The 25,686-nt window shown below is 50.2% G+C and overlaps 8 protein-coding genes across 8 annotated transcripts; 4 read left to right on the top strand and 4 right to left on the bottom strand.

Annotated features, from left to right (window-relative positions):
- Positions 1-1,475: 1,475 nt before the first annotated feature.
- Positions 1,476-5,900, top strand: HOO65_011130 (Signaling mucin MSB2; the record flags this gene model as incomplete). The annotated part of the gene is made up of 1 exon (XM_070999886.1): positions 1,476-5,900. The coding sequence occupies one exon, from the start codon at positions 1,476-1,478 to the stop codon at positions 5,898-5,900; it is 4,425 nt and encodes a 1,474-aa protein (XP_070862952.1).
- A 1,997-nt stretch (positions 5,901-7,897) lies between these two features.
- Positions 7,898-8,749, top strand: HOO65_011129 (uncharacterized protein; the record flags this gene model as incomplete). Its single annotated transcript, XM_070999885.1, has 1 exon — positions 7,898-8,749. One exon carries the CDS (start codon positions 7,898-7,900, stop codon positions 8,747-8,749), a length of 852 nt encoding a protein of 283 aa, XP_070862951.1.
- Positions 8,750-8,936: 187 nt separating this feature from the next.
- HOO65_011128 (uncharacterized protein) lies at positions 8,937-11,567 on the bottom strand (the record flags this gene model as incomplete). The annotated part of the gene is made up of 1 exon (XM_070999884.1): positions 8,937-11,567. The coding sequence occupies one exon, from the start codon at positions 11,565-11,567 to the stop codon at positions 8,937-8,939; it is 2,631 nt and encodes an 876-aa protein (XP_070862950.1).
- Positions 11,568-12,241: 674 nt separating this feature from the next.
- On the top strand, positions 12,242-13,636 carry HOO65_011127 (COP9 signalosome complex subunit 6; the record flags this gene model as incomplete). The annotated part of the gene is made up of 2 exons (XM_071005832.1): positions 12,242-12,518; positions 12,606-13,636. The coding sequence occupies 2 exons, from the start codon at positions 12,242-12,244 to the stop codon at positions 13,634-13,636; spliced, it is 1,308 nt and encodes a 435-aa protein (XP_070862949.1).
- A 263-nt stretch (positions 13,637-13,899) lies between these two features.
- Positions 13,900-18,991, bottom strand: HOO65_011126 (Mitochondrial division protein 1; the record flags this gene model as incomplete). The annotated part of the gene is made up of 8 exons (XM_071005253.1): positions 13,900-14,030; positions 14,088-14,972; positions 15,062-15,515; positions 15,599-16,198; positions 16,787-16,993; positions 17,091-18,127; positions 18,189-18,861; positions 18,926-18,991. 8 exons carry the CDS (start codon positions 18,989-18,991, stop codon positions 13,900-13,902), a joined length of 4,053 nt encoding a protein of 1,350 aa, XP_070862948.1.
- A 1,395-nt stretch (positions 18,992-20,386) lies between these two features.
- On the top strand, positions 20,387-21,241 carry HOO65_011125 (Chorismate mutase; the record flags this gene model as incomplete). Its single annotated transcript, XM_071006095.1, has 2 exons — positions 20,387-20,457; positions 20,515-21,241. 2 exons carry the CDS (start codon positions 20,387-20,389, stop codon positions 21,239-21,241), a joined length of 798 nt encoding a protein of 265 aa, XP_070862947.1.
- A 237-nt stretch (positions 21,242-21,478) lies between these two features.
- HOO65_011124 (Protein BCP1) lies at positions 21,479-22,413 on the bottom strand (the record flags this gene model as incomplete). Its single annotated transcript, XM_071006060.1, has 2 exons — positions 21,479-22,255; positions 22,315-22,413. The coding sequence occupies 2 exons, from the start codon at positions 22,411-22,413 to the stop codon at positions 21,479-21,481; spliced, it is 876 nt and encodes a 291-aa protein (XP_070862946.1).
- Positions 22,414-22,903: 490 nt separating this feature from the next.
- HOO65_011123 (major facilitator superfamily transporter) lies at positions 22,904-25,194 on the bottom strand (the record flags this gene model as incomplete). Its single annotated transcript, XM_071005520.1, has 4 exons — positions 22,904-23,589; positions 23,664-24,067; positions 24,132-24,395; positions 24,521-25,194. The coding sequence occupies 4 exons, from the start codon at positions 25,192-25,194 to the stop codon at positions 22,904-22,906; spliced, it is 2,028 nt and encodes a 675-aa protein (XP_070862945.1).
- Between the last annotated feature and the right edge of the window lie 492 nt (positions 25,195-25,686).

Below are 25,686 nucleotides of genomic sequence, written 5' to 3'. Positions count from 1 at the left end.
TCTCGACAGGCTTCCAACCTGCTTCTTCTCTCATCATCATAATCACAAAATATGTCGGCACTACATCTTGATCTATATGTCATGACATATACATGATTAATTTTCTTGCCCTCATTACTCTTCCTTTCGTCTCTGTGCTTGCTTTTTTTTTTTTTCTTCTTCTCTCTTCCCCTTGAGGCTCTTGCCTTTTTCCTTGTTTGCTCCGCTGCAACTGCACTGTACCTGCCTTGAACCTTGCACCAAAGCGCAGATTTAGCGGCCGACCCCTTCCATTTTTGTCCCTGCACGTTTGTTCTTTCCTCTTCACAATTCCCTCCCTCTTCCCTCCTTCACCCCCGTTCCCTTCTATTTCTCCCTCGCTCTCGCCCTTTTTCTCGCTCTTTTTCTCCCTCCTTTTTTCTTCTTCTTTCTTGTTGCGTCTTTCATCTCCCCTTCCCCTCCCACAAGCTTCACATCAAGCGGCGACTGAGTCGTTCTTTCGATTCAAGCTACTGGTTGAGATATTCGCCCTTAATCAATCTCTGCAATCTCTTTTCTTTTGGTTTATTTTCCTTTCGATCTATTATTCGATGCGATAGCCATCTTCATCCACTATCTTCACCCGTACTCTGTCGCTCATTTATTATATCGCAATCTACCAGTTGTCATATTGTCTTTGCCTTTTCTATCTACGATATACTCGACGCTGCAAAATCCTTTGTCCAGGCTGTCCAGTCACGTCAAGTCAAGCCTTTACACGATACTTCGCCTTGCTGACTGTTAGAGCCGCCCGTTCTCCTTACGCCCACGCAAAAGACGACCAGCCAACGAGAAAGACTCTTACACTTAATACGGGACCGTTATATTCCATGCATCTCATTGCGACTGTCCGGATTAATTCGTTTGCTCTCGATACTTGCATCTAGAGTATTTTTGTCACGCCTCTTTGCCGCAAAACACTCTGCCTCAGTTCTATTTTTGGTGTTTCGTCGGTCTTTCGACGCGTCCACTTAGTCGCTCTTTTTATTCTTTTTGGTTTATTTAGTAACCACACTCGTTCTCTCCAGTTTCTGGAATTTGTAAGTCCTAAATGCTTTTTTGTTCGATTGCGTGCTTTTTTTTCTCTCTCGTTTTGTCTGCCGCTTTCTGGGGTTTTGCCCGGTTATATTGGGTGTGCAACATCTCCTGCCACTGTCCAGGCCCCCTGCAACCAGTTCGCGAATGTTGCTTTCTTAATGTGTCCCGTATCTTGGCTTGGAAACATTGCTCTCTACGTGGAAGAAGTGAGCCATGAACGCAATTTCCTTCCTGTGACGAGCTAACTTTTCGTTCTTCGATCTAGACATTCGTTGACACTTTTACGTGCACAAACACATTCGTTCAACATAAACCCGACGTATACATGTTAGTTCTGCTATGCTTACCAGTGGTATAACGTGACTGCCCAATCTCTGACACGTTCAAATACAGTATTCATACCGCAAAACTAGTTCAAAATGCAGGTAAAGGCTATTGTCCTGGGCACTGCCCTGGCCATGGCATCTACCGCCGCTTCTGCTGAGCTTCGCCCTCGCTTCTACTTCCCTCGCCAGGTTAAGCGCGAGTTCACAAACTCCGACTCAAGACAAGGAGAGGTGTTTGCTCGCGCGAATAGTGCGGAGTCCCAGAACAATGAAGAGCTTCCCGTCTTTACGTACAGTAGTAAAAACGACGAAGAGGAGATTACGTTTGAAAAGTCAGTTGTTCACATTGCTGAAGTTCAAGACTCCAACGACGAACTAAGCGTGACCGAAGGCTATGTTGCAGCCTATAACAACAACCCAACTGCTTACTCGTCTTCCTCTTCGGACCTTCCGACGGAGTCAGAGTCATCGACAAAGACCAGCAAAAGTAGCACTGCTGTGCCCACTGAGCCCGCCTCGGAGACTACAAGCTACGAGAACGTGAAGACTACTCCTCTGGACCTTGAACCTGAGCTAACCTCCTACCTCACTGTCACGGCCCCAACTACAGTTGTTGTTCCTACAAAGCCAACCAAGATTTCGGAGGATACCAGCTCAGACTATCAAAACACTTACGTTTCCCAGCCAAGCAGTGGCAAGTCTAGCTCCACTGAGCCTTTCGTTTCTCTTCCTGTCACCACAATCGATGAAGAAACTTCTAGCTCAACTAATCCCGAGTCGTACATTCCTGTACCCACATCGTTTCTGAAAGGAACTGGTGGCTCTAGTTATACCAAGAGCTCTAGCTCAGAGCCCTACACTACCACCCCGGGTACCGTGCTTGAGAGCAGCTCAAGCTCCAGCTCTTCAGAACCGTTCGTTACCCTGCCGACGTCTACTGACGCTGCAAGCTCAGGATTTCCAGAATCTTATGTTACTTTGCCTACGACTTCGCTTGAAGACACCACTTCTACTAGTGCCACTAGTACTTCCGAAAGTCAGATCACTCTGCCTGCTACATACGTAGACGATGACTCGACCTCGACGTTCCCCGAGACTCTGATCACTATTCCTACCACTGTCATTGATGGTTCTATCAGCTCTCACTTGCCCGAGACATATGTCACCGTGTCTAGCGATGAGCATAGCTCGACTGAGGGTGATCGTGTTGCTACATCAACTAGCTCGTCATCGGAGTATGAACCTACATCGGCTCCTGCTGCCAGCTCTGCTGATCGTGAGCCTACACTTGTTCTTGGTACTGGTCACACTACTAGTCGCTCTGTATCCGCTACTGAGACCTACCACCAGCCCGAGCTTACTGCCAGCAGCGTTGAGTCTAGTTCTACTAAGCCGACCATAATTCCTGGACCTGGGGCCTCCACTACCAGCAGCAGTGAACAAACCACTACCGACTCTTTGCTTATTCCTCTTCCTGAGTCGACTAGTGGGCATGTTGGTACTGGCACCGCCTACACTAGTGAACATGCCACTACTACTGACCCTTTGCTTATTCCTCTTCCCGAGTCGACTAGTGGATATGTCGGCACTGGCACCGCTACCGTTAGTGAACATACCACTACTACCGACCCTCTGCTTATCCCTCTTCCCGAGTCGACGAGTGGATATGTCGGCACTGGCACCGGTACTGTTGGTGAACATACCACTACTACTGACCCTCTGCTTATCCCTCTTCCCGAGTCGACTAGTGGATATGTCGGCACTGGCACCGGTACTGTTGGTGAACATACCACTACTACCGACCCTCTGCTTATCCCTATTCCCGAGTCGACTAGTGGATATGTCGGCACTGGCACCGGTACTGTTGGTGAACATACCACTACTACCGACCCTCTGCTTATCCCTCTTCCCGAGTCGACTAGTGGATATGTTGGTACTGGCACTGCTCCCGTCACTCCTCCCGATGTTGAAACCTCGAGCAATGAGCTTGTAGCTACTTCTAGCGATGTTCCCAAGGTCGGCTACACCTCTACTCCTGGTGTTGAGACTACTACGAAGCCTGTTGTCCCATTGCCCCAGTCCACTACAAGTGACTATGCCGCCCCTGTTCCTGAGACTACTGGTAGCGGTGTTGCAACTACCACTGAGACTCCTCTGGTGCCCGTGCCTGTGCTCACTACCTCGAAACTTCCGGTTGACATCCCTCAGGTCACTACGTCCCAGCCTACAGTTGACCTCCCCAAAACCACTTCTGAGCCTCTGATTCCGTTGCCTGAAGTCACGAGCGTCAAGTCTCTCCTCCCCCTGCCTGAGACCACTAAGGAGCCTTCGGTCCCTGTGCCCCAGTCAACTACTACCGAGTATGGCGTCCCTGTGCCCAAGCCCACTAGTGCTAGCTCTGCAACTGAAATTACTCAGTTGCCTTTGCCCAAGACCACATCGTCTGAGCCTCTGGTTCCTTTGCCCGAGCTCACTAGTGTAAAGTCTCTCCTTCCTCTGCCTGAGACCACCACGGAGCCTCTTGCCACTGTGCCTGAAACCACTGGCGTGCCTCACGTTACAACTTCTGAGCCTCTGATCCCTCTGCCTGTTTTGACCAGCTCTAAGCCTCAGACTGTCCCTGCGGATAAGACTACCACTCCTGTTGTCGAATATCCTAGTAGCGGTATTCCATCTGCTACTGCCTCTGCCATTGAGACTTTCCCCACGGAAGATGCTCCTATTCCTACATCATCTGCTGTTTCAACTGAGTCATCTGGTATTGTCCTCGGACCCAGTGGTATCATCTCGTCTGTCCTTGATGAGGTCTCTACATCAAAGGTCCCTCTGATTCCTGGCACTTCAGCTGATGAGACCTATGTCAACACCGCTACTTCCGGTGCTGCCACTGGAATCACCACTCCGATTGGCGTTCCCACTGGATCTGCCACTACTAGTGACCTGCTTCGTCTGCCTGTGACCGACTCTCTGAGTGAGGGCTACACCTCTGGTGCCCCTACTGCCCCTGGTTCTAGCACTACTACCTCGGGATCCCTGGTTATTGCTCCTGAATCCACCACTTCCTATCTCCCTCCTACGGGTGTTCCTATCCCCACTGGTACACAGGATCAGACCACTACTGGGGGCGCCACCGATGTTCCCGTAGGATCCTCCGTCATAGGCTCTAGTGCTGGTGTTCCTACAACGGGTGCTGAGTCTCTGATCACTGTTAACCCTGCTAACCCGACATCAACTGGTCCCACCACTCCCGGTATTGAGAGCACGCTGACACCTGATGCTCCTGTTGTCGGCGGTAGTGAAGGCACTGGTCGCCCTACCTCTGCCCCAACCAGTGGTGCTCCTGTTGCCACTGGAACTGACACTACAGCTCTTCCCTCTGCGGCCCCTAGCTATGGTGATGCAAAGCCCATTGACGCTTCATCTAGTAGTAGTGATGCCGTTGAACATACCACAGATGTTCCTCCTGCTCCTACTACTACCCTGCCTCCAGTAACCTCTATTGCTGTGGTCAGTTACATCCAAAACACTCAGGATTGGCTTGGTACCCAGCTTGTTCAAGACACTGCCGCTCCGACTATTGCTAGCGATGCCCCGGCTCCGACTGCTTACGAGGCCTTGCCCTCAGACATACCTTCCAGCATCGACAGCGGTGTTGACATCGTTCAGCCTGATAAATCTACCCTTGTTCGTCTCTGCTTCGACCGTAATCTCCATTACGGGTTTGTGGCCAAAAACTTCACCGCGGCTCAGCAGATCTTTGCCAACGTGCCTCACATTGTCTCCTATGCTGAGGATATTGCGTTGGAAGACGTCAAGGTCATGAGCTTGGTTCCTCTGCAGACAATGAACACCCTAGGCTTCATCACCACTTGTGCTCACATGTATGTGCCGAGTGATATCGTGACGAAACTGTCAAGTGATATCGGTCTCGCAAACTCTAAAGTCTACTCGAATCCTATTCTCATTGCCGCTCAGCTCGCTGCGACCATCAACACCTCCATTAACATCATTCCTGGTGCTGATGAGGCTCTAGTGGGTAATACAGCTGCTCCAACTAATAGTCCTAAGAGTGGCACCAAAGGAAGCACTGGAAATACTGATGGGAAGACTGGTGAAAACGGTGGTCTTTTTGGAAGCAAGACCAGCGATGATGATAACGCGCCGCAGTCACCGAAGCAGAAGGGTGCCACTGTTGGCATTGCTGTCGGCGCCATCTTCGTGGCTGCTGGTTACGGCGCTGCCATGTTTATCGTGGCACGTCGGTATAAGAGCAAGAAGCAGTCTCACCGTCGGTCGTCTTCTATCAGCAACACATCGTCTGATATGCAGCAGGCTGAGGCTGGCATCGCTCCTCCTATGATGGGTGGTGCACTGATGAGTCGTGAGTTCTCGTCTTATGGTGCCATGACGCCAGGCGAGCGCGAAAGCCATGGCTCTGGTCGTAGCGCTGGGCCGTCAGTCAGGGCTGCTGGCATTTCACCGCCTGTTGCTGCTGAGAACTCTCTCGGCTGGAACTAAGCGTCTGTTGTGCGCAGACTAAGCCACTGCCTCACGATTCTGCCCTTCTTCTTTCACTCCCTTCTTTATTTCTTTTCTTCCACCTTTGACTGGACACTAGAGGAACTATTTGGCTGTGATGTGGGCTCATGTTGGTGAAGCTTTTTTTTTTCTTTTTCTTTTCTCTTTTATCTCCTGTCTTTTATTTTCTTCAATTCATGTATACATCTATCATCTCTCTAGCGACATCTTAACACCATATCATAACCGAACAACGCGAATCTCTTGTCTTTTTTTTTGGCTTTTTTTATTTTGTTTCTTTTGCTCTCATGCTTCTACTGTTGTTGCGTTTTATTCTGATGTCTCTTGCGTCAGTCTTGTCTCCTGTACTCTCTTTCGATACCCAGAATTTAGGACTAAATCAAAAACGAAACTGGAACTGTGATGATGTTAAATTGATTTAGGTACAAGAGATACAGAGACAGGCGTAGGTAGACAACAAGAACAATAAGGCTGATATGGTGAACGGATGCTTGTTGAGTGAAGGTAGCCTAACATCAGTGTTTTCCCCCTTATTATTTTGCTTTCCTTATCTTCCGTTTTTCTTCCAAGCCCACGTTCTAAATACCCCCGTTCTTCTAACAACGCCTGAGTCGATGTCTTCACATTCACGTTTATGTTTTCATGCGAAATCAAAACAACATTTCTCTGTTGAAGCTTTTCCACTTTGCTTGCGCTTGTTTCCTTTGGAATTCCCCTTTTTTTTCTATTTCATTTCTTTGCTCTAGACTTTACCTCTTTTTCATGTCTTCGGCTTATTCTTTTCCGTATAGTAATGCTATTTTGTTGTTTTCCTAGCTCTTCTGGTGTGATGCATGTGAAATATGAGTATGAATGCAGGGCAATGTAGGATGAAGGCGAAGCTTGGCCAAAGTAGATGGAGATATGGGCTGCGACAAAGAACAGGTCGAAGGGGCAGTGAGGACTAGTAGGCACAAGATGAGGGGAATCGGGTGGTAGAGAAGACATGAGGGAGCTGTCTTTTGGCTTGTCCTTTGAATATTCTAGAATAATAAGTAAAGGGAGGAAGCTGGCGATTGTCCATATGTTCTAAGTAGCGCCATGGGTTGGTTCTTTATGTTGCCATGTGTTTCTTTGTGTTTCTTCTGTCTTTGTCTCATGCTTTGTCGCGCACGCTGTCGCTAGCAGAATAAAGCGTTTGTTTCTAAAAGAAACCCTGCTATCTGTCCAAGACACTGGACTAAGAAACTTGACTGACTAGGAAACAAAGAACGACTGTGGGAGGTGGCGATGAGGGCTTGTATAAAGAGGGGTCAGTTGCCAACGAGATAGAGTGTCCTGGGTCTGTTTGTAGCACTGTTCGACTCAAACAAGAATACTATAACAATCTATACAGTATACAGCAGACACAGCCCATCGTCCCTCGTTGTCTTCCTGTTTCATTGCCGGCGTTTTAAATCGGCTGAACTGGACTTGGAATTGTCACATAGCCACGCATCGCCTCCTCTTTCTGTTTCCCATACTGCATTTGTCACTTGTTTCATCTGTGTCATCTGCATCTGTTTTGTCTCGCCCGTTGTGTCTCTTCTTTTAGGTAAGTTCTGCTCTTTTCCTTCGGGCTAACAAGGTATCATTAGACTGTACCATACTCCATATCCATCCCAGCCTTTCTGCTGCGACTTGCATTACATCGTCAACATCGCCTCCACCGAGGCTCTAGAAGAAATGGATAGACTTCGCTACTAGTGGATTGGGTCTTGAGAACCGAGTAGGGCTACGGCCAAAGACAGAAGACAGAAGATAGAAAGCGGGATACTAAAGTCTGAAGGTCTAGGACTAAAGACTAAAGATCAGGTACGCCCCCTTCCAGAGTATGGGCTTTGGCTAACTTCTTTTAATGGTATTGAACAGGCACAACTACAGCCAGGCAACGCCAGACACTGCCCCAGCTACACTATAGTTAATCACAAACTCCAACCTGCTTCGCCCCCCCTACAATGTCTGTTCCTTGCTTTGAGGCCTACCGCACGCGCCTCCTCGTCCACCGCAAGCTCTCATTTCTCTCGCCCGCTGACCACCAGCGCATTGACGACATGTGCCTGATTCTCGACCGCGTGTCTGCCGCTGCCGATGCTACTGGATATTTATCAGACTCTGATCACGACTCGGAATGTGACTACAACGATAGGGAAACTTGCCCTTCCGACTGCGGATCTCTATATTCCCCCATGGATGACCGGTGTACTGGTTGTAGCGAGGCAGGCACTTTGAATACGGGGCCAGCCACCGGGCTTTCCCCTGCGCCGCCAGTGGGTATGCAAGTGCGTATGACCTTGAACAGGCCAGGACAAAAGTTACGTCGTGAGAGCCGACGGCTGGATAAGCAGACTGCGGGTACAGGGATTGGTGATGTGAAAAGATCCGCAAACACTGGCATAAACGAGCTCCAAGGTGAGCCTCTGTTGACAGTGGCACATCTGATGGACATACAGCGAGCGCTAGATGAGGCGTTCATGAATTGCGGGAGTTCACTTGATTGGGTGGCTTTGTCGGTTGAGTCGTGGGACGAGAAGATGAGAGGATCGCAAGCAAACGGGCCGCAGACAAGTCCAAGTGGAAGTGGGAGTGAGGGAGAACCCCTTACACTGGATGGCTTGGTTGGTGGTCATGCGACATTGTCGTTGTTTCAAAAGCTGCTGGAGCGCTACAAGGGGGTCAGGAATGCAGCAAAACGAATCGGGGATACTGGAGAGGTAGAGAAGGTTGATGGTCTGATGAAGTGGAATCCGGTGAAATTGCAAGACCTAGTGGCACGTTTGGGGAGGGAAGAGAAGTCAAGAGAAAACTGAGAAAGCTGGTCGCTGTACTAGCTCTTGGCCCCCAGATCTCATTGTTCCTAGCATGCTGGTTTCTGCACTTGTTTTCTAAGCTTCATCGCTGACAACTAAACATGGTGGCACTATCGCTTTCGGTTCCTTGATCTGCCTGCTTGTGGCTGCCAATTTAAGCTGTATGATACCCTTGTATGGTAGCTCTTTACAATTTCGGCACTCCAGCTGGATAGTCCTTTGGCCCGCTCTCGCCCATGAACTTTGCTAAGGCAAAGGGTAGCTGTCCTTCGACATCTCCCCCTTTACCTATGTTGGTGGTGGCGCCTCCGCCATATCCTGCCTCTAGCATCTTTTTTTTTGCTTCGTGGTACTCGCGAATCTTGTTTAGTGCAAACTTGCTGACTTTGCGCTTATCGCCAGGATATCGCAGCATGGGTACCTGCACAATGGCTTCAAAGATGGCTCGTACTTTCTGTGGCGAGAGTGATTGGCGCTTCGAGATTTGGTCGAGTGGCATGGTTTCCAAGATGCTGTCAAGGATGTCGATAATGACGTGTTTAACAAATGTAGGCTCTGAAACAGAGCCGGTATGCTGCTTTGGGGGTTGCAATTGGGCTTGAGATTGGTGACTCAATGACGCCTGCTGTTGGCTTAATAGCTGTTGTCGTTGTTGCTGCGCTTGTGCCATCTGCCGGAGTCTTTGTAGCTGCCGCATTTGATGAAGCTGCCGTTGCAGGCTTTGATTTGAATTTTGCTGACTGGATATGCGGGTCTGCGCTAGGTTAACGCTGGCTTGGCTAGCCGGGAGCTGGCTGTTGTTCTGGCTGGTTTGCCGAAGCAATGAAGGTGATGATGGTGCTGGGTCTGCTGCTGCAAGTGCAAGTGCTAGCGCGCGTCTTTGCTGTTGTTGCCACTGGAGGCTTTGAATTCGGTCTAATTGTGGCAGAGATTGCACATCATCTATATCTTGGTATGAGAGCAAGAGTTTCTGAGCTGTTGAATCAAGCACTGCTGTATTCGCAGCCGGCAGAGAAGAAGTGGCATTTTGCTGTGGTAGTTGGCTTTGTTGATGTGGGAGCTGGGTCTGACTAGAAAAGAGATGTGGCCAAAGTGTCTTCATAGCCTCTATCTGAATTTCTGATAGACTGTCTAGGTCGGCTGGCACTTGCAGCGAGGGCTTGAGATCGTTGTTGGTTTGCTCTATTTCTTCTGGGCTAGGCTGTTGCTGTAGAATAACAGAATCTCCGGGCAGTTGGTAGGACAGAAGAGATGGCACTAATGGTTTTGTACTCTGGGGAGTGGTCTGGACCTGGGAGTCTGTACTGTCCATGCTATTGCTAGTTGCCGCAGCCGGCGTAGAGACAGAGTTCCACATGGGGTGGTTTGCAAACTCAGGCTTCAAAGCTAGCAACGCTGACGCCATGCGACCGCGCATGAGCGGGTCAGCAGGAGGGAGGGGATTAGGAAGGGCAGGGCTCATTTTGGGCCGCTTGGTAGATCCCTGAGTCAGGTCATCGGCGAGTCTCGACCTTTTGAGAGCCGAAGCTGAGATTTGTTGCTGTTGCTGTTGCTGTGGGTTATGTAGCGGAGAGAGCTGTTGGGCTTTCTGCAGTAAAGGTTGTTGAGCGGAGGAATCCACTGTAGATTGAGAAGTATTGGCTGTCGAGTGTATGGTTAAAGCCAATGCCTCGGGTGTCACCAGCGAGGATTCTGTAAGATTTAAAGGCCTGGAGTTTTGCTGGCCTATTAAGTAGGAGAGTTGTTGATTTTGTCCCTGTAGCGTGGCACCTAAATTTATTGAGAAGGGGTGAGAGAAAGTCTGAGGAAGGCCTTGAGAAAGACACTGAGGATATGTTCCGGAGACAGGGGCAAACATAAAGTTTGGCGGGCAGCCGGCAGGCAAGCTTTGCGGGTTAAATTGAGGAAGACTATAGAAAAGAGTTGGATTAAAGGGTTGGGGACTAGCTTGAGAGGTGGCTTGAGGGATTGGCTGAGGAGTAGTATCTTTAGGAGTAGTCTGCACATCTAGATTCTTTGGCAAGAGTTGAGTGGCGGCAACAACCTGAGAAGCCGAAACTGTGGTTCTTTTTAGTGGCGGCGAGCCGGGCACTGAGTTTGCTAGAGTTTCAGTGCCAGTAATAGGGCTTATAGATTCAGGCCGTGTCTTAGGAGAAATACAGGATGTCAAAGATGTAATAGAAGACAATGTGGAAGGCGCTATAGTGGTAGCAGTAGCGGCCATGTTTAGCGGCTGGAGCCGAGAAGGCCGAGTAGATTCAGCAGGCTGAGACGGCTGGAGCTGGAGCTGGGGCTGGAGCTGGGACTGAGGCTGAGGTTGAGGCTGAATACTAGACTCTGGCTGCCTGGGAGAAGTAGATGCTGCTGAAATACCTATAGAACTAGCAGCTGTAATTGAAGAAGGTGTGGCCGCCTGTGACGTAACTAAGAGAGAAGCCTGATGAGAGTTGGCTAGATCTTGAGCCACCGGAGATGGAAACGAGCTCGATTGACCGTGCTGTGCATGTGGTGGTAGCGATGGTGGGTTTTGACTTTGGGCCTGAGTCTCGGACTGGCAACTGGATACGGGCTGGAGCTGAGTACCCGAAGGGCACTCATAGTCTGAGCGAGGAACTGGATTGAAAGAAGATAGCGAGTGGATAGATGGTAGCTGAGCGCTGAGATGGGAAGGAGCTTGCCATGTAGAGGGGCGGCGAATACAGTGAGCCGACGTACTAGCGGAGGCTATGGGCTCAGTAGAGTGAAGGGTAGAGAAGTTGTCATTACCATTGGAAGTGACTGGTGATTCAGAGTAGTGTCTCCGTCGCTGGTTGTCCATGGCCACTATAGAATATCGATAGAAAGAAAGAGAGTTTGGTTGATCTAGCCAAAGCTCAAGTATGAATGGTAGCTCATAGACTTTATAGCTTGATATGGCCTGCTATAGGCTGAAGGTTGCCTTTCGGCCAGGCCATTTCTGGCTGCTAATAAGGCATCTATTTATTAGGCACAGAAGCCCAAGTATATTAAATGCATCATTTCAACGATAGAGTATGCAAACACCAGGATATCAATCTACAGATTGAAAGAAGGCCTAGCTCTAGGCAGAGGCAGTCAACTATGGTAGTACAATAATTAGGGTTATCCAATGTCCATAATAGAGACTAAACTATAACACTATTATGGGTCTTGATTGTTAAAGCAGCCCCACAATTCAAAGCTACAAAAATAGCCTTATGGCCAAGCTATGTGGTAGGCCTCTTTTGGGGTACTGAGTTTTTGGCAAGAATAGGGTGGGAAGCCTTCTAAGCAGTCCTAGCTAGTGCTAAAAGTATAGTAGACTTATAGGGCAGCATAGCCTGCCAGCCTTGGCTTTAAGCTCTGAGCTCACTATAGCCTTTTTGTCCTTGACTTGTTTTCTCCTACCGTCATCATCACGAGCCCATCATCAAACATCTCCTCTCCTCTCCTTTCACTCTCTAGCTAACCATACAGAGCTGAATATTGTACGTCATGGCCGTCCCATTGATCTCCAGCCAAAAGTCTACCGACTTGCAGCTATCCATCCATCCAATTGTACTGCTCAGCATCTCTGATCACATTGCTCGCCATACGCTCCGGCCCATGGCCCAACCACCATTACCCTTGGTTGGTCTACTAATGGGCTTTCAGGAGGGTTGCAAGGTGTCGATCAGCCGTACATTCGACATTGCTGTGAAGAGCTCGCCCGAGAATGTCTTGGGAGAGTGTCATATTGACAACGAGGTGTTGTCCTTTTGTGATCAGCTCCGTAAGTTGCACCGCCCTATTATAGCATGCTGCCTGACTTCCTCTGCTACTCTATCCCATGTCAGGTCCTCTATCTAACTTTGTCTAGAGTCTCACACTCATGTTGTCGGCTATTACACGATCCTTCCGCGTTCCGGCCCCGATCACGGCGTTCTCGCCATGCACGAGAAACTCAGTCGCAAATTCCATGACCGCGACTTGCTGCTGCTTGCCTTCCACCCCGACGAAGATATTGGCAGAACAAACATTTTGCCCATCACTATCTACGAGAGCCGGCTGCTAACTAGCGCTGGAGTCTCGGTTAATGCTGGAGACAGTGATGCAGTCTTATCTGGGACAGATGAGGCCGCCCCAGCCATCACCGCTGCAGCACCTATGCAGCGCCAATTCTACGAAATCCCACAGTACACCGTTGTCACTGATGATGCTGAGATGATTGGTATGGACTTTGTAGCCGCCGGCGGTGGCAACGCTAAGGCTGTCACCAAAGCCGACAACGACGATGTCAAGTCCAACACACAGAACACTCTGGTTGGGGCTAAAGACACTGCAAACAAGGACAAGGACATGGAAAAGGGAAAGGGCAAAGGGAAAGAAGCTGAGATAGGCAAAGATGCCGCCTTGCAGCTAACTCGCGATGAAGAGGATGTTATTGCGGCTCTCAAAACCAAGGCTAATGCTATTCGTATGCTTCAAGCCCGCGTCAAACTGCTAGCCAGCTATCTCAGCTCACTTCCAGAGTCTTTTGTCTCAACCGGCATTGTCCCCGCCGACATCCCCAGCACCAATTCGACACCCGACCACAACATACTCCGGCAGATCCAAGCGGCAGTTGTCCGTCTCGGTCTTATCGTGCCGTCAGATGTCGATGCATTTAGTGCCGAGCTGGCTAATGAAGAAACTTCGATAGCTACGGTTGCTCTTATCAATGACATGGTACAGGCCACTTATGATAGTCATTTAGCCAACCGTAGTTTTGTAGCTGCCGATAACCCAACCCTTTCTGCTATGGCCCGGGGGAAGAAGGGGTTTGCTGCCCAGGTAAGCACGCTGTTTTCAGCGGGGGTTAGCCGTGGTCGGGGTGCTGGGAGAGATTTGGCAGTGCATATGCGAGACTAGAAAGAGGAGCTATGGGTACCAATGTAAGAGGGGCTGGTTAGGCCGGGCTTGGACTTTCTGTTTCTTTCTTGTCTTTTTGCTCATTGGATCGAGCTGGCTGGGGCGCCTCATTATTGCTTTTGTTGTCTGTCTTTATAGCTGTCTTTCTTGTTCTGGAGTTGGGCGTTTTGGAATATTACCCCGTAGCATTGGACTTTCTCTCTCTCTCTCTCTCTCTCTCTCCCTGTTTACTTCTCTTTCTTTTGCCTTTTTAATGTGTACGCTTAAGCCACATCCTCATCTTGTATTCTTGTCTCATCGCCTTCGTTACGGCCAGCACTACCTCTCATGCCTCGCTTGGTACGCAGCAGCCTTCTATTAGTTGTAATCCAATTCGGTCTTTGCTCTGTCTTGCCTAGTCGTGTGATTTCTTTTATACACACATTCAACACTATCTCTCCTTAAAACGTACTTGCTGCCAGCCTGCTCGCCGCATTCCGTGCATCTAGCCTATTGTCGTCATCTTCTCCACCTAGCAATGCGCTAGTCACACCTCCATGGGCGCCCACACCACTATCTACTCCATCCTCCTCTGGCCCACTTCCCGGGGTCACGCCGCCTACTACACCTACACCAGCACCAGGGCCCGCAAAGGAGCCGCTGATGCTGCGCATAGTCGGATCCGAGCGGCGCGGAATCCCGCTCCAGGCATCACCCTTGGGACCCTGCGATGGTGCGGGGCCAGCACGGCGCACTGGTGGATGAGCTTCACGACCAAGCCGGCTCAGGCCACCAGACGAGTCAATAGCGCGGATATCAGGACGAACGGACTCGAGCATAGCTAGGATGCGACGTTCAGCCTCAATTTCACGGAGCGTGAACTCACGCACACTGAGACGCAGATCAGCAGCCGAGCGGGTGATCCATTTGCGTTGTTCGTGAACGAGATTGCGTGTAACACGTGTGGTTTTTTGAAACAGGTGAGTCTCAAGAGCACGGGCTTCGTCAAGCGATGCAATGGCCTCATCAACCTTTTCGCGACGAACGCTAGAACTGGCTTTCAGCCGATCAGCGGCGGCAAGTCGGCTACGTGTCTGTTCTTGCGCTTGGAGGAATTCACGTATGAGGATTTGCCTATTAGTGAGGGTTTCCTTGACAATAAAGGAATCCTGCGAGTGGTACTGAAAGGGATCACCAAGAGTCGTTGCCTCGGCTGTGGCTTGGGCAGCATGACAGTCGCCGACAGTTTGGACAATCTTGCCGAATTTACGGTAGGCATTGGCGAGACCCTGGTGAGGTTCTTGGACATGCATGGCACCGATTTTGACGCCAAAGTCAGACTCAGCGAGACCCAGGCCTAGGGGTGGAGGCGGTTGTTCTTAGTCAGCAAATTCCCAAGTTCAAGATGAAAGCTTAGTACCAAGCTTAGCGTCAACTCCCACTTACCTCTTCGGGCTCTGACTAGCTTGTCCACCTTATGCCCAGCATCCATTGTGCCTAGATAAAACAGCTTAACAGCCGGTCGAGCATATGACAGCTCGGGTGTATCATCGGGCGGTGGTGCAAACTGTTTGAGGATCTTGCGGCGCACGCCGGTGGCCGGCTGTTTAATGCGCACCATAGGACTATAGCCAAAGTCGCTCTCTACGAAGAGCACCATTTCATCGTCGCGCATGAGGACATCGTTGCTGCATACCACATTGAACCAGCGCTGCATCAGTGCTTTGACCCGTGCCTCGTCTTCGCTCGTTCCAGCACCGGCTGACGTGCAGGCTGGTGGAACTGCGGGTACCAGGGCCTCGGGATTTGCTGAGATTAGATGCTCGGCAAGCTTGACGAATTCGGAATGCAGGCGGCGGACGTCACGGTACTGGGTAGTGCGATAACGGGTAAGATTGGTCTGTATAGGGGAGGGTTAGTATTTTTTTTTAACAGCTAAAGACAAATCGCACGCGAAGGGGGGGAGGAAGGAGAATAACGCACGTAGACATCAAAGCGCAGAATTGGGTCCTTTTTGCCTGGCCGCTCCAAGCCTGTGATCTTGGCCGTCAGCCGGAATTGCTGCTGTTGCTGCGTTTGTGGTTGCTGTTGCTGCTGCTGCTGCACTGTTGTTTGGCCACCTGTTGCACTACTGCCTAGTTTTGTCGAACCCTCAGCTGCCGCACGTTGCTGTTCCTGTGACTTAACTGGCGTAGCGGGAGGCACGTCAGGCGCTGGGACTGCAGCAGATGAAGTTTTGTCTGGAGCCTCACTTGCAACAACTGTCTGCTGGTCTACATCTAGCACATGCTCCCGGAACCCGCCGGTGTCTTCGGCATCAGAAAAGCCACCACCGACAACATTAGAAGCCGCCGAGGCATGGGTCGGGTCATAGCCAAACATGCCTTCGTCTTCAATGGCCGCGACGGCGCTGAAGCCGCCCGTGGCGGCCTGTGGCGAGTCATCGGCAGTAGTAGCCCATGGAGAGGAGGTTCCGGGGGCCGGGTCGGCTGTTCCCCATGGTGAGGAATCAACCGGATTATCAGGGTCATGTAGCGGGGGCGTGTAGTCCATTGCAGGAGAGACAAAAAGGGTATCGTTTATCTTGGTCGGTTTAGGGGTGTTGTGAAGTGGGGGATCGTGAATGGTGGATCGAAAGGCCGCAAATAAAAGCGCAAGCGTGCAACTCGAACAAAAGCCTGCGCAAGAATTGAATAACAGAAATATCACTAGCTCTGGGCGTAAAAAAAGACTTTTAGTCAAGTGCCTTCGCTTTGTCCTGCGTCGTATTGCCTTTTTCCACTGCTTAGCCTTTGGCTTTTACTGCTTGGTTCGTTGTTTGTCCCCAAGAGTTGGTGATGAAGCTTCATTACTAAATTGCATATTAAAAGCGGGGCACATCCTGACACTGTGGGTGACGATTGTGTGATTGGCTAATTCCCTAATATAAATGGAGACCATATACTCGCGCTGTCGTCATTTACCGCCAAAGCTTCTCTACACTAGTTATTATGCAGCCCTAATAACCCTTGTGTACAATTAGAGCTTCTTCCCAAGGTATATATACAAATACAGTTACATCTCCTTTCTCTTTCTACTCCTCCTCTTCAACACCTTTTACTCTTAGCACGTCCAAACGCCTACCATGCCGTCTCTCCGACCTTCAACTAGGTATCCGTCCTTGACGCGTACCCGTTCAATGATGGCCGGGCTCTTGCCTTCCTCTGCCGCCGTCACGCCTGCTCCGCAGTCCCACTGTCGGCCCTCAACTTTGTCGTAAACCTTGACCACATCCTCCCCAGCAGCGCTGACAATGCGACGCGTATCAAACATCATGCTAGTGATAGGATTGTCGTACGCAAATGCGTCGTGAATAGCGCCTGTGCGCAGATCCCATATCTGTAGTTTTAGTGTTAGTTGAGAGAAGTTCTTGCAGGTGGGTGACTATCAAGTGATATCATGCGCTATGTTAGTATCCTGTGTTCGGTAGACTTACCCGAATGCTTCGGTCCATGCTTCCCGTGACTAGATATACATCGTCAAACTGCAAGCACGTAACGGCACCTGTATGGCCCATCAAACTGCGGTGGACTTGCCCGCTCCGCAGGTCCCAGAGCCGGACCATCCCATCAGCTGTGCCACAAGCCAAGGCAGACTCAAAAACCTGCAGAGCACCGACAAAGTCGGCGCTAGGGGTCATTGCGCGGCCGGTCTGGATCCAGCCATTATCCGAGCCCAGTGTAGCCGATGCTTGGGCGGCTGCCCACATGACGTCGAGAGTTTGCACGCAACGGCCTTTCTCTAGGTCCCAATGCCGAATAGTCTTGTCTGCCGAGCCAGAAACAAGAACATCGCCACGGAAGTGGAGCGCTGTAATTTCATCAACATGTGACTCAAGAGTGTACAACGGGCAGTCGGCCATGCTGCCTTCTGGAGGGTCCACGGGTTCGTCGTCGGGGTTTTCAAAGGCGATGCCGTCGTCCTCATCGCGGCCAAACTGGCTGCCCTGAGGGTCATAGTGAGCCTTGCTCATATCCCACAAACGGATAGTAGCGTCGACCGAGCCGGTGGCCAGTATATTGTCTTCAATTTGAAGGGTGCGCACAGAGGCCGTATGGCCGTCTAGAATGCCAATGCAGCGGCCAGCATTCAAGTCCCAGACTTTAAGCGAATCGTCGAGAGCAGAAGTCACCATGAGGCCAAAGGGCGTGTCAAAGTCAAGGGCGGTGATAGTGTCCTGGTGAGCACGGAACTCTTTGATATTTGAGCCAGTCTCAAAGTATTCGTGGAGGACAGGCATCGATTTCCGGCGGATGGTGCGGGGTTTCTTTGATCGTGAAGTTGTTGAAGCTGCTGAGGAGTGAGGATGTGGCAATTTATCGTAGACGGATTTAGACATAAAGCCTGAGGATAGAGATTCGTCGTCAGAGCCGACGAGGTCGCGTTCTGAGCGGGTGGGTGAGTTGGCGCGCTTGAGGGCGTCTTGTTCGATGAGGCCTTCGGTGACGTGTATTCTAGCTTCAATATCCATGACTAGGAGGGGAAGAGTGTTAGCGACAAGCGACAGGGGAAGGCGAGGAAAAGAGAAGCTTACTATCGTGCTCTAGCAGTGCCTCATCTTGCTCTAGAGAAGCCAATCGCTCCATTAATATGCGACGCATGCCAGCCAGGTTGGAAATTTTGTTGTCAATCTCACGGATCTCGCATGTGGCCATGTTCTTGCGCACACCTAGCATTTCGAAGTCGTGGGTCAGGGATGCCTTATCTCGTTTCATGGCTATGAGGGTCTGCGGCGAATAAGGGTCGCCACTGTCTTCAGCGTCTCGAAGTAGCTTGCGAGAGCGTTCTAACCTCCCCTTCCGTGATAGTCTGTTTGCCCCGCTACCACTGCCCGTCTTGTTATTCTCATCTTCAGCCATTTCGGGGTGGCTAGCTTGGAAGCCCTGGAATAGCGAGTATGTGTTGTTGTCGATCTTGGGGATATTACGCAGCATTTCGTCGGAAAGGGTGGTGAGGGCGCGGTGTTGGATTTCCCTCCTAGAGAACTTGCTCCGGACCATGTCAGTGGGAGTAGTCCGGGCGAGAGCAAAGACGCCACGCTGGATGCTGGGCTTGGTCAACTGTTTGTGGACCTGAGTCATAGCGAGATGGTAGTGCGAGTTGACGCCCGAGCCAGACTCGCCAGTGCCAACACCAGACAAGTTGGCAGCCATGATGTGGCTGGCGGTAGTAGAGACTTTGCGACCGAAGCTTTCGAGACCGCGGGTCTAGAAGAGGGTTAGCATTGAGCAAGGCCGACTCAGCCTCGGGTTGGAAGGGAGTTATACTCACGGAGATCAAGGGGGCGTCATCCTCGGCGACTTCATCGGAGAACCCATTGAAAGGCGACTCCGACATTGAGGGCAGCAAAGGGAGGATATGGTCGTCGACCTGCAGCACCAGATGGCGGGTCTAGCCAGCCGGGGGAGGGGGGGGTGTATATGTGTGATGTCTTGTTACTTCCAAGGGCTGTTGTGTTATAGGCACAAGGAACGGAAACGGGGCACACGAGCTTCAAGCTCAAGTTCAGGCTCACAAAATCCAAGAAGCGAGATTTGGCACCGAAAGCGAAGGAAAATTGAGAGGGGAAAAAGAGCGGGAAGAGAGGGACGAAAAGAAGCCTTAAAGAGAAAAGGTATCAAACTATGTGCAGGAAACTGTGGGGAGGGGGAGAGCAAAGACAAACAGCAGCTAAGAATAGCAAGAATTGGTTAATATAAGAGAGAAATTGAAACAGGAACAAAGAATGGTTCCCTTCTTTTTGGGTTGACCAAGTAGAAAATCATAGGCAGTGTTGTCGTCGAACTGTTGGCTGGTCTGTGCCTGTTCTGTCTGCGATAAGCTTTTGCTGCTTGTAGTCAAGATAGCCAGCCTCGCCTCTTATTATGACGTATGTCAGGCGTGACATAGAAGCACAAAAAGTCGGGAAAAAAATCGCCAAAAATTAGACTTGGTAAACAAATTAATAGGCCCAGCTTATGTGTGTTGTGCGCCATAAATCGACATTAATCAAGGGAAGGCTGAGGTCGTGTTTGAACACCAAACGGCTACGAAGGACGAGCAGCAATCTTAGTTGAGCTTTAAAGCTTGCAGACAAGGCTGGCCAATCACAGACCGCGACTTTATAGTGGCTCGGATCCTCCCCGCCTTGCCTTTTATGCTACTTTTTTCTGTACGTACCGAACTTTGCCCCTCCACTCACTGTTGTGCTTACAGCCCTTAGCCTACTATATTGCAGATTTACACTATACAATACAGGCTTACATTAAGGGACAGACACAGATGCGACTTGTTACAGGACGCACTGTGGTGGGAGCAGGGGGGCCTGAACAGGCTACTAGCTTGGCTAGGATGCCCTATCTATGATATTAGCCGCCCTGCAGCAGCCTAAGTTTTCCTATACTCCTCTAGCTGAAAGCCCTAAGGCACTGACAAGAACCGGTGCCTAAGCGACTTTTCCAATCGCCGTGACTCAAACGTGTCTCTTCTGCATGCTTATAGCATCATATCTCCGCCCTCCAGTCTTTCTTTTTGTCCATTCTCTCTCACTTGTCAGCTTCTTTTTTTTTACTTTTACCCTTGAACGCATACGTATACAGACATACTCTCGCTATACTCACCCTCTACTGTGTCTCGCCTTCTTGCTTACATCTAGGCCAGACCTATCACAACCCCTTGCCATCAGGTGCAACCCTATTCATGTCCCTCGATCTCGGGCCTTTAGCAACCGCATCCCATGCCGATATCATCGACATGGATTCCCTAATGGACCTTTCGGATGCCGAAAAAGCTCTGAACCTAGACCAGATTCGCTTCCAATTGATGTAAGCAGGTTCCTTCTGCAGTCTTTCTACCCCCTCCTCTACTGACACCTCCTCTAGTCGTCTTGAAGACACCATCACCTTCCACCTGATTGAGCGCGTGCAGTTTGCCCTCAATCCTAACATTTACATACCCGGTGCTGTGGAAATCCCCAACTCCGACTTGAGTTTTATGGATTGGTATCTGTGTGAACAAGAACGTCTGCAGTCGCTTATCCGCCGCTACGAATCGCCAGATGAATACCCCTTCTTCCCTGATGCGCTGTCGCCACCGATTCTCAAGCCGCTTAATTACCCGCGTATACTGCATCCCAACAACGTCAATGTCAATGATAGGATCCGTGTCTTTTATGCCCAAAAGTTCCTGCCTAAGGTGTGCCCTAGTTTTGACCGCGAGGACCGTGGTGCTAGCCAGGAACACTACGGCTCATCAGCTACCTGTGATATTGCTTGTCTGCAAGCTTTATCACGTCGTATACACTTTGGAAAGTTTGTTGCGGAGAGCAAGTTCCGCTCTGAGCGTGCGCGCTTTACTGCTTTGATCAAAGCTGGCGATCGGGAGGGAATTGGTGCTGCCATCACTAATGCTGCCGTCGAGAAGCAAGTGCTGGAGAGACTCCGGCTCAAGGCATTGACCTACGGGACTGACCCATCCAAGCAGGAGAGTCAGACTAAGATCAACGTCGATGCTGTTGTGTCCATGTACAGTGATTTTGTGATCCCGCTGACCAAGGATGTCGAGGTTGAGTACTTGATGCAGCGTTTGGAAGGCGATGATCAGGTGTAGAGAGTAGAGGAAAGGGGGTGCATAAAGGGAGCAGGAGAGCTGTCTACTTTTCCTTGCTTACTGGAGCTAGGTTGATTTGCTGTTCATCATTTTGCGTTATATTTTGTTTCATTTCTGCCATTGTAGAACATTTGTCGTATTTTAGGCACCATACAGAAAAAACCATCATCCATCAAAACGGTCCTTCCCCCGCGTCATGATACATTTTGTCTGTCTCTTTTCCCCCTCCCACCCTGCTTACTGCGACTTGACATACGCCTCTGCCGCTTGTACCGCCCCCGGAAACTTGGCCGCCTCGATAAGAATCATGTGGCCTCTCGTCTTGATGCCCATCTCTTGGAAGGCCCGTTTACTATCGGCCACAGAATCCTCCTCCTTGGTAAAATTGAAGCTTCCATGCGCTAAAGCGTGCTTCTGCAGCACCTCGTCCTCGGGATGGAAGAAGAAAAAGGCACCCGTATCCTCCTTAGCCTTCTTCTTCTTGCGCTCTGCTTCCACCAGCGTCGACTCTACTTCGCTGTATACCTTGCTAACGACGAGATAGTGCGTGAACTTATATGGCTCACCATCCTCCACGGCTGCTTCTACCTCATCGATCAGCATTGAGTACATAGGCGGTGCAATCTCAGCCGGCATGTTAACCAGTCTCTCAGAAAAGACTATTGCCACTTGCGCACCCGATGTAGGGCTAAGCAGCGAGACGACAGGCGCTAGGGCTGCATTGGTGCCGGCTTTTTCGCTCAGGTAAGTCACCAGGCTAGCCATGGGGGCTTTCGCAGCGTGCTCATGTGCGTTAAGTGCCGTCATCATGGCGTATGGGTCTGCGCTCTTGCCGTCGACCTTGACAGTTGAGCCGATAGTGTTTTGCGTAAGAATTAGGTCGGCTAGACCGGAAATATCTTGTAGAACGGCGTCAACATCAAAAAGTTGTCTAAGCAAACTCTTGGTGCCGTGGTAGTCGATCTCCGAGTCAAAGTTGAACCATTCAAAGTCGACGTTGACGATGTCGAAGTCCTGTGTAGGTAGAGTTAATAATCATTGGCAGCCTAAGGTATACTATGAACTTTACATACCTCATCATCTGAGCTCTCATCGTTATCTTTCATCTTGGTATCGTGAGAGGCAATAGGCTCATCTTTAGAGGAGGCTTCGTGGCTTCTCTTCTTACCCATGATTGTGGTGTATGCGTGTCTATGTCAGACACTATAGACGAAGTATAATAAGGAGAACGGAGAGATGGGTCGCTTTGTTGCTTAGTTGTTTGCTTATCACGCTGTCTTGAGATCGGTGAGTTTGCCAGTTATTTATTCAAGGTGAAGGCAAAAAAAATATTTTCCCCACTAAGACACAGGATACCTGCAAATAGCCTATTGCTATAGTGTAATTGCAAGTACCCTGTACATCATGCATTTCGGTGAGCTGACCGAAAAAAGCAAGCATTAACCCTAGACTCTGATTCTATCTGTATGTGTGTAACAGAAAATCTTTGTGCTACCCCAGGACTAACCACACATTATCGTTACTTTTGATTCTCTAGTTTCTTGCACATCATACCATGCGAATTACATTATAATTACTACTTAAGCTATAGTCAGTTTGAGAAGGCAAGTATACACAAGAAATTACCCAAGGGGCTCCAACCGAATCCTTCGATATTACACATTACACAGCTGCTCCTGTTACTTCCCTCGACTCAGGCTTTTCGTTCTGGCCGGCCTGGCCTGTAGGTGCATCAGGGTTGGCTGTTTTAACGCTTTTCCACTGCATGAATAACGCGCTGATTAGCGTTCCACAGCACAGCATGGCACCAGCAAAAAAGATGCGCGTACAGGCGTGGTTGTACGCCTCGGCAACCCGGCTCTGAAACTGTGGTGGCACAAGATCACGTAGATGTGTGGCACCCTCGGAGATAATGACGCGATCTCCAATGCCGGGGATTCCGCGAAGCCGTTTCCGAAGCAGGTTGCTGAGGATAGACTGACCAACAGACACAAAAATTGCAGCACCGAGCTGCTGTGAGAAGAAACTTATGGCGATACCCGTCGATACATCTTCCTTAGGCATGACAGTCTGCACAGCAAGGTTGACAGTCTGCATTCCAAACCCGAGGCCAAATCCGGCGAGAAACTGGAAGGCGATCCATTTTGAGCTGGATGTATTGGGATTGAGCGTGCTTAGAAAACCCTCGCCGATGGCCATGATAATAGGACAAAGGATCATAGAGGGGACATAATAACCAAATTTTTGGATTCCAATGCCAGAAATGACGCTAGATATGATCATGGAGAGCATAAGCGGAATGGTGTAGACTCCGGAGTTGACGGGACTGACATGTTTGACAGTTTGAACTGGAACTGGGGTTAGCACAAGTCCAGAAAACGCTAGGATATAAGTGGGAATGGAATAGGAGAAGAGGACTTACACCACAGGGGCACGTAGTAAATAGCCATCATCATAGCACCCGAGAGAAAGAGCATGAAAAATGCACCGGCCAACATAGATCGCTGGCAAATTACGTGACGTGGGACTGTTGCGGTCTTGGGCATGACAATCTGCACAACTCCAAAGGCGATAAATGCCACGGCGAACACGGAAAACAGAAGGATAATGCGCCAACTATCCCATTCATACTGGGAGCCGCCCCATTGCAACGCAAGCAACAGTGAGACAATAGACGGGATGAAGAATAGCGTACCAATGGGGTCGAGTCGCATGATGTGCTGCCAGAGAGGCACAGGTGGGTGATCAGTGTGGTGGTTCTGAAGGAGAAACAGGAGGAGAATAAAGGCAATACCGCCAACAGGCAAGTTAATCCAGAAGCACCATCTAAAGGTGAGTTAGCAGACATACATTACAAAGTGAGAGCTTATAGGCGTGTGGAGATACCTACCTCCAGCTGATGGCTTGGGTAAAGCCTCCTCCAACCAATGGTCCAACCACAGATGATATGCCAAACACCATACCAAATGCAGCCTGAAACAAAGGCCGGCGAGGCAACGGGACCATGGGAATCATGATCATCATAGATCCTGAAAAGATACCAGCTGAACCGACACCAGCCACAGCACGCCCAATAATAAAAGTGACTGAAGTCGGGGCAGCGGCACAAATGATAGACCCGGCCTCAAAAATTATAATAGTGAAGAGATATGTCCTACCACGCGACGCATTAGAAGTGGACACCACGCGCGACCATGATTATGTAGAGAGAGAGTGTGTGTGTGGGGGGGGGGGGGGGGCTGACATATTCGTATGCTACAGACGTTGATGGACACTTACCACTTGATATTATAAAACTTGTATATGCGACCAAACAGTAGTTGCGAGGCCGCTGATGTCAACATGTACGCCGAGCCATACCATCCAATATCGCTCTGCGTACGGAACGCATCTGTCATTTTGGGAATTGCCGTAGTCAGAATTGTGCGGTCTAGTGCGACCAGAAAGATGGCCACAAAGTTGGACACAATAATGAGCCAGAAACGCAATGATTTGGGATTAAACGTCTGGGCTTGTGCTCCTGGAGCATCTGCTGGAGGTACAGGGTCAGTCGCAGGCGGCGGTTCGGACGCATCCGTCGAGCCCAATGGACTCGCTGGCAAGCCGACATCTTTAGAGCGATGGTGAGGCAATGAAATGGAGCTTCCAGTGTCTTTGTAGTGTGATGGGATGTGAGGCACGTCTTTCGATGCATCGTCTTGACTAACGAAGCTGACTGCAATGGTGGGTGCTGTCGAATAACGCTCGGGCATGCTGGACATGGTTCGGCCACTGATGCTATGATCGTGGGTTGAAACACTGGTAGAACTGTTTTTAGGGTCCTGTGACTGTATGACTCTAGAGATAGGAAGTTCTTGAGGCAGAGAATCGCTGGGGCCGGACATGTAGTCGCTTGTTGGTAGCGAGGCCGAAGAATCCCGCAGGCTGGAAGGCGGGATGTTGTGGGAAGTCATTGCGGGCAAGAGAGGTCTAGATAATGGCAAATAGGAGAAGGTCAAGGGGAATTCTGCCGGATTTACCAGACAGGGAGCTTAGCTGATAGTAATAATGGGAGTGGCAATGATACGCAATTACTAGGACTTCAGCAATGTATGCAGCCCACTGCAGAAAGGAGAGGTTGAGGGAGAAGTCAGGAGTAGAAATCGAGGAGAGAAGAGGAGCCAATGTTAATGGAAGGGCGCATAGTGTTGAACATATATCAGCAGCCGGGTCCGGACCAGGCCCTGGCCAAGACATACAAGACACTAGCTGGGAGACAATCTGACCGCAAGCATGACATGGGCAGCCAAGCAATTAAGCCAAGTCAATCATCGCCCAGACTCGAGGGCATGGTCTCTAAGAGTAACCTGAGCCACCCGGCCCAACAAATACAGGGCAACATAGGAGTCAGCTACTATAGAAAAGGGAGGATAGGGTAGGGCCGGGCTGAGCCAGCATCATACGTC

Source organism: Ceratocystis lukuohia (genome assembly GCF_044167205.1).
Source record: "Ceratocystis lukuohia strain C4212 chromosome Unknown Supercontig1_pilon, whole genome shotgun sequence".
In the NCBI taxonomy this organism is placed as follows: domain Eukaryota; kingdom Fungi; phylum Ascomycota; class Sordariomycetes; order Microascales; family Ceratocystidaceae; genus Ceratocystis; species Ceratocystis lukuohia.
Note: the sequence above shows the minus strand (reverse complement) of the source record. Positions and strands in the feature narration are given on the sequence as shown.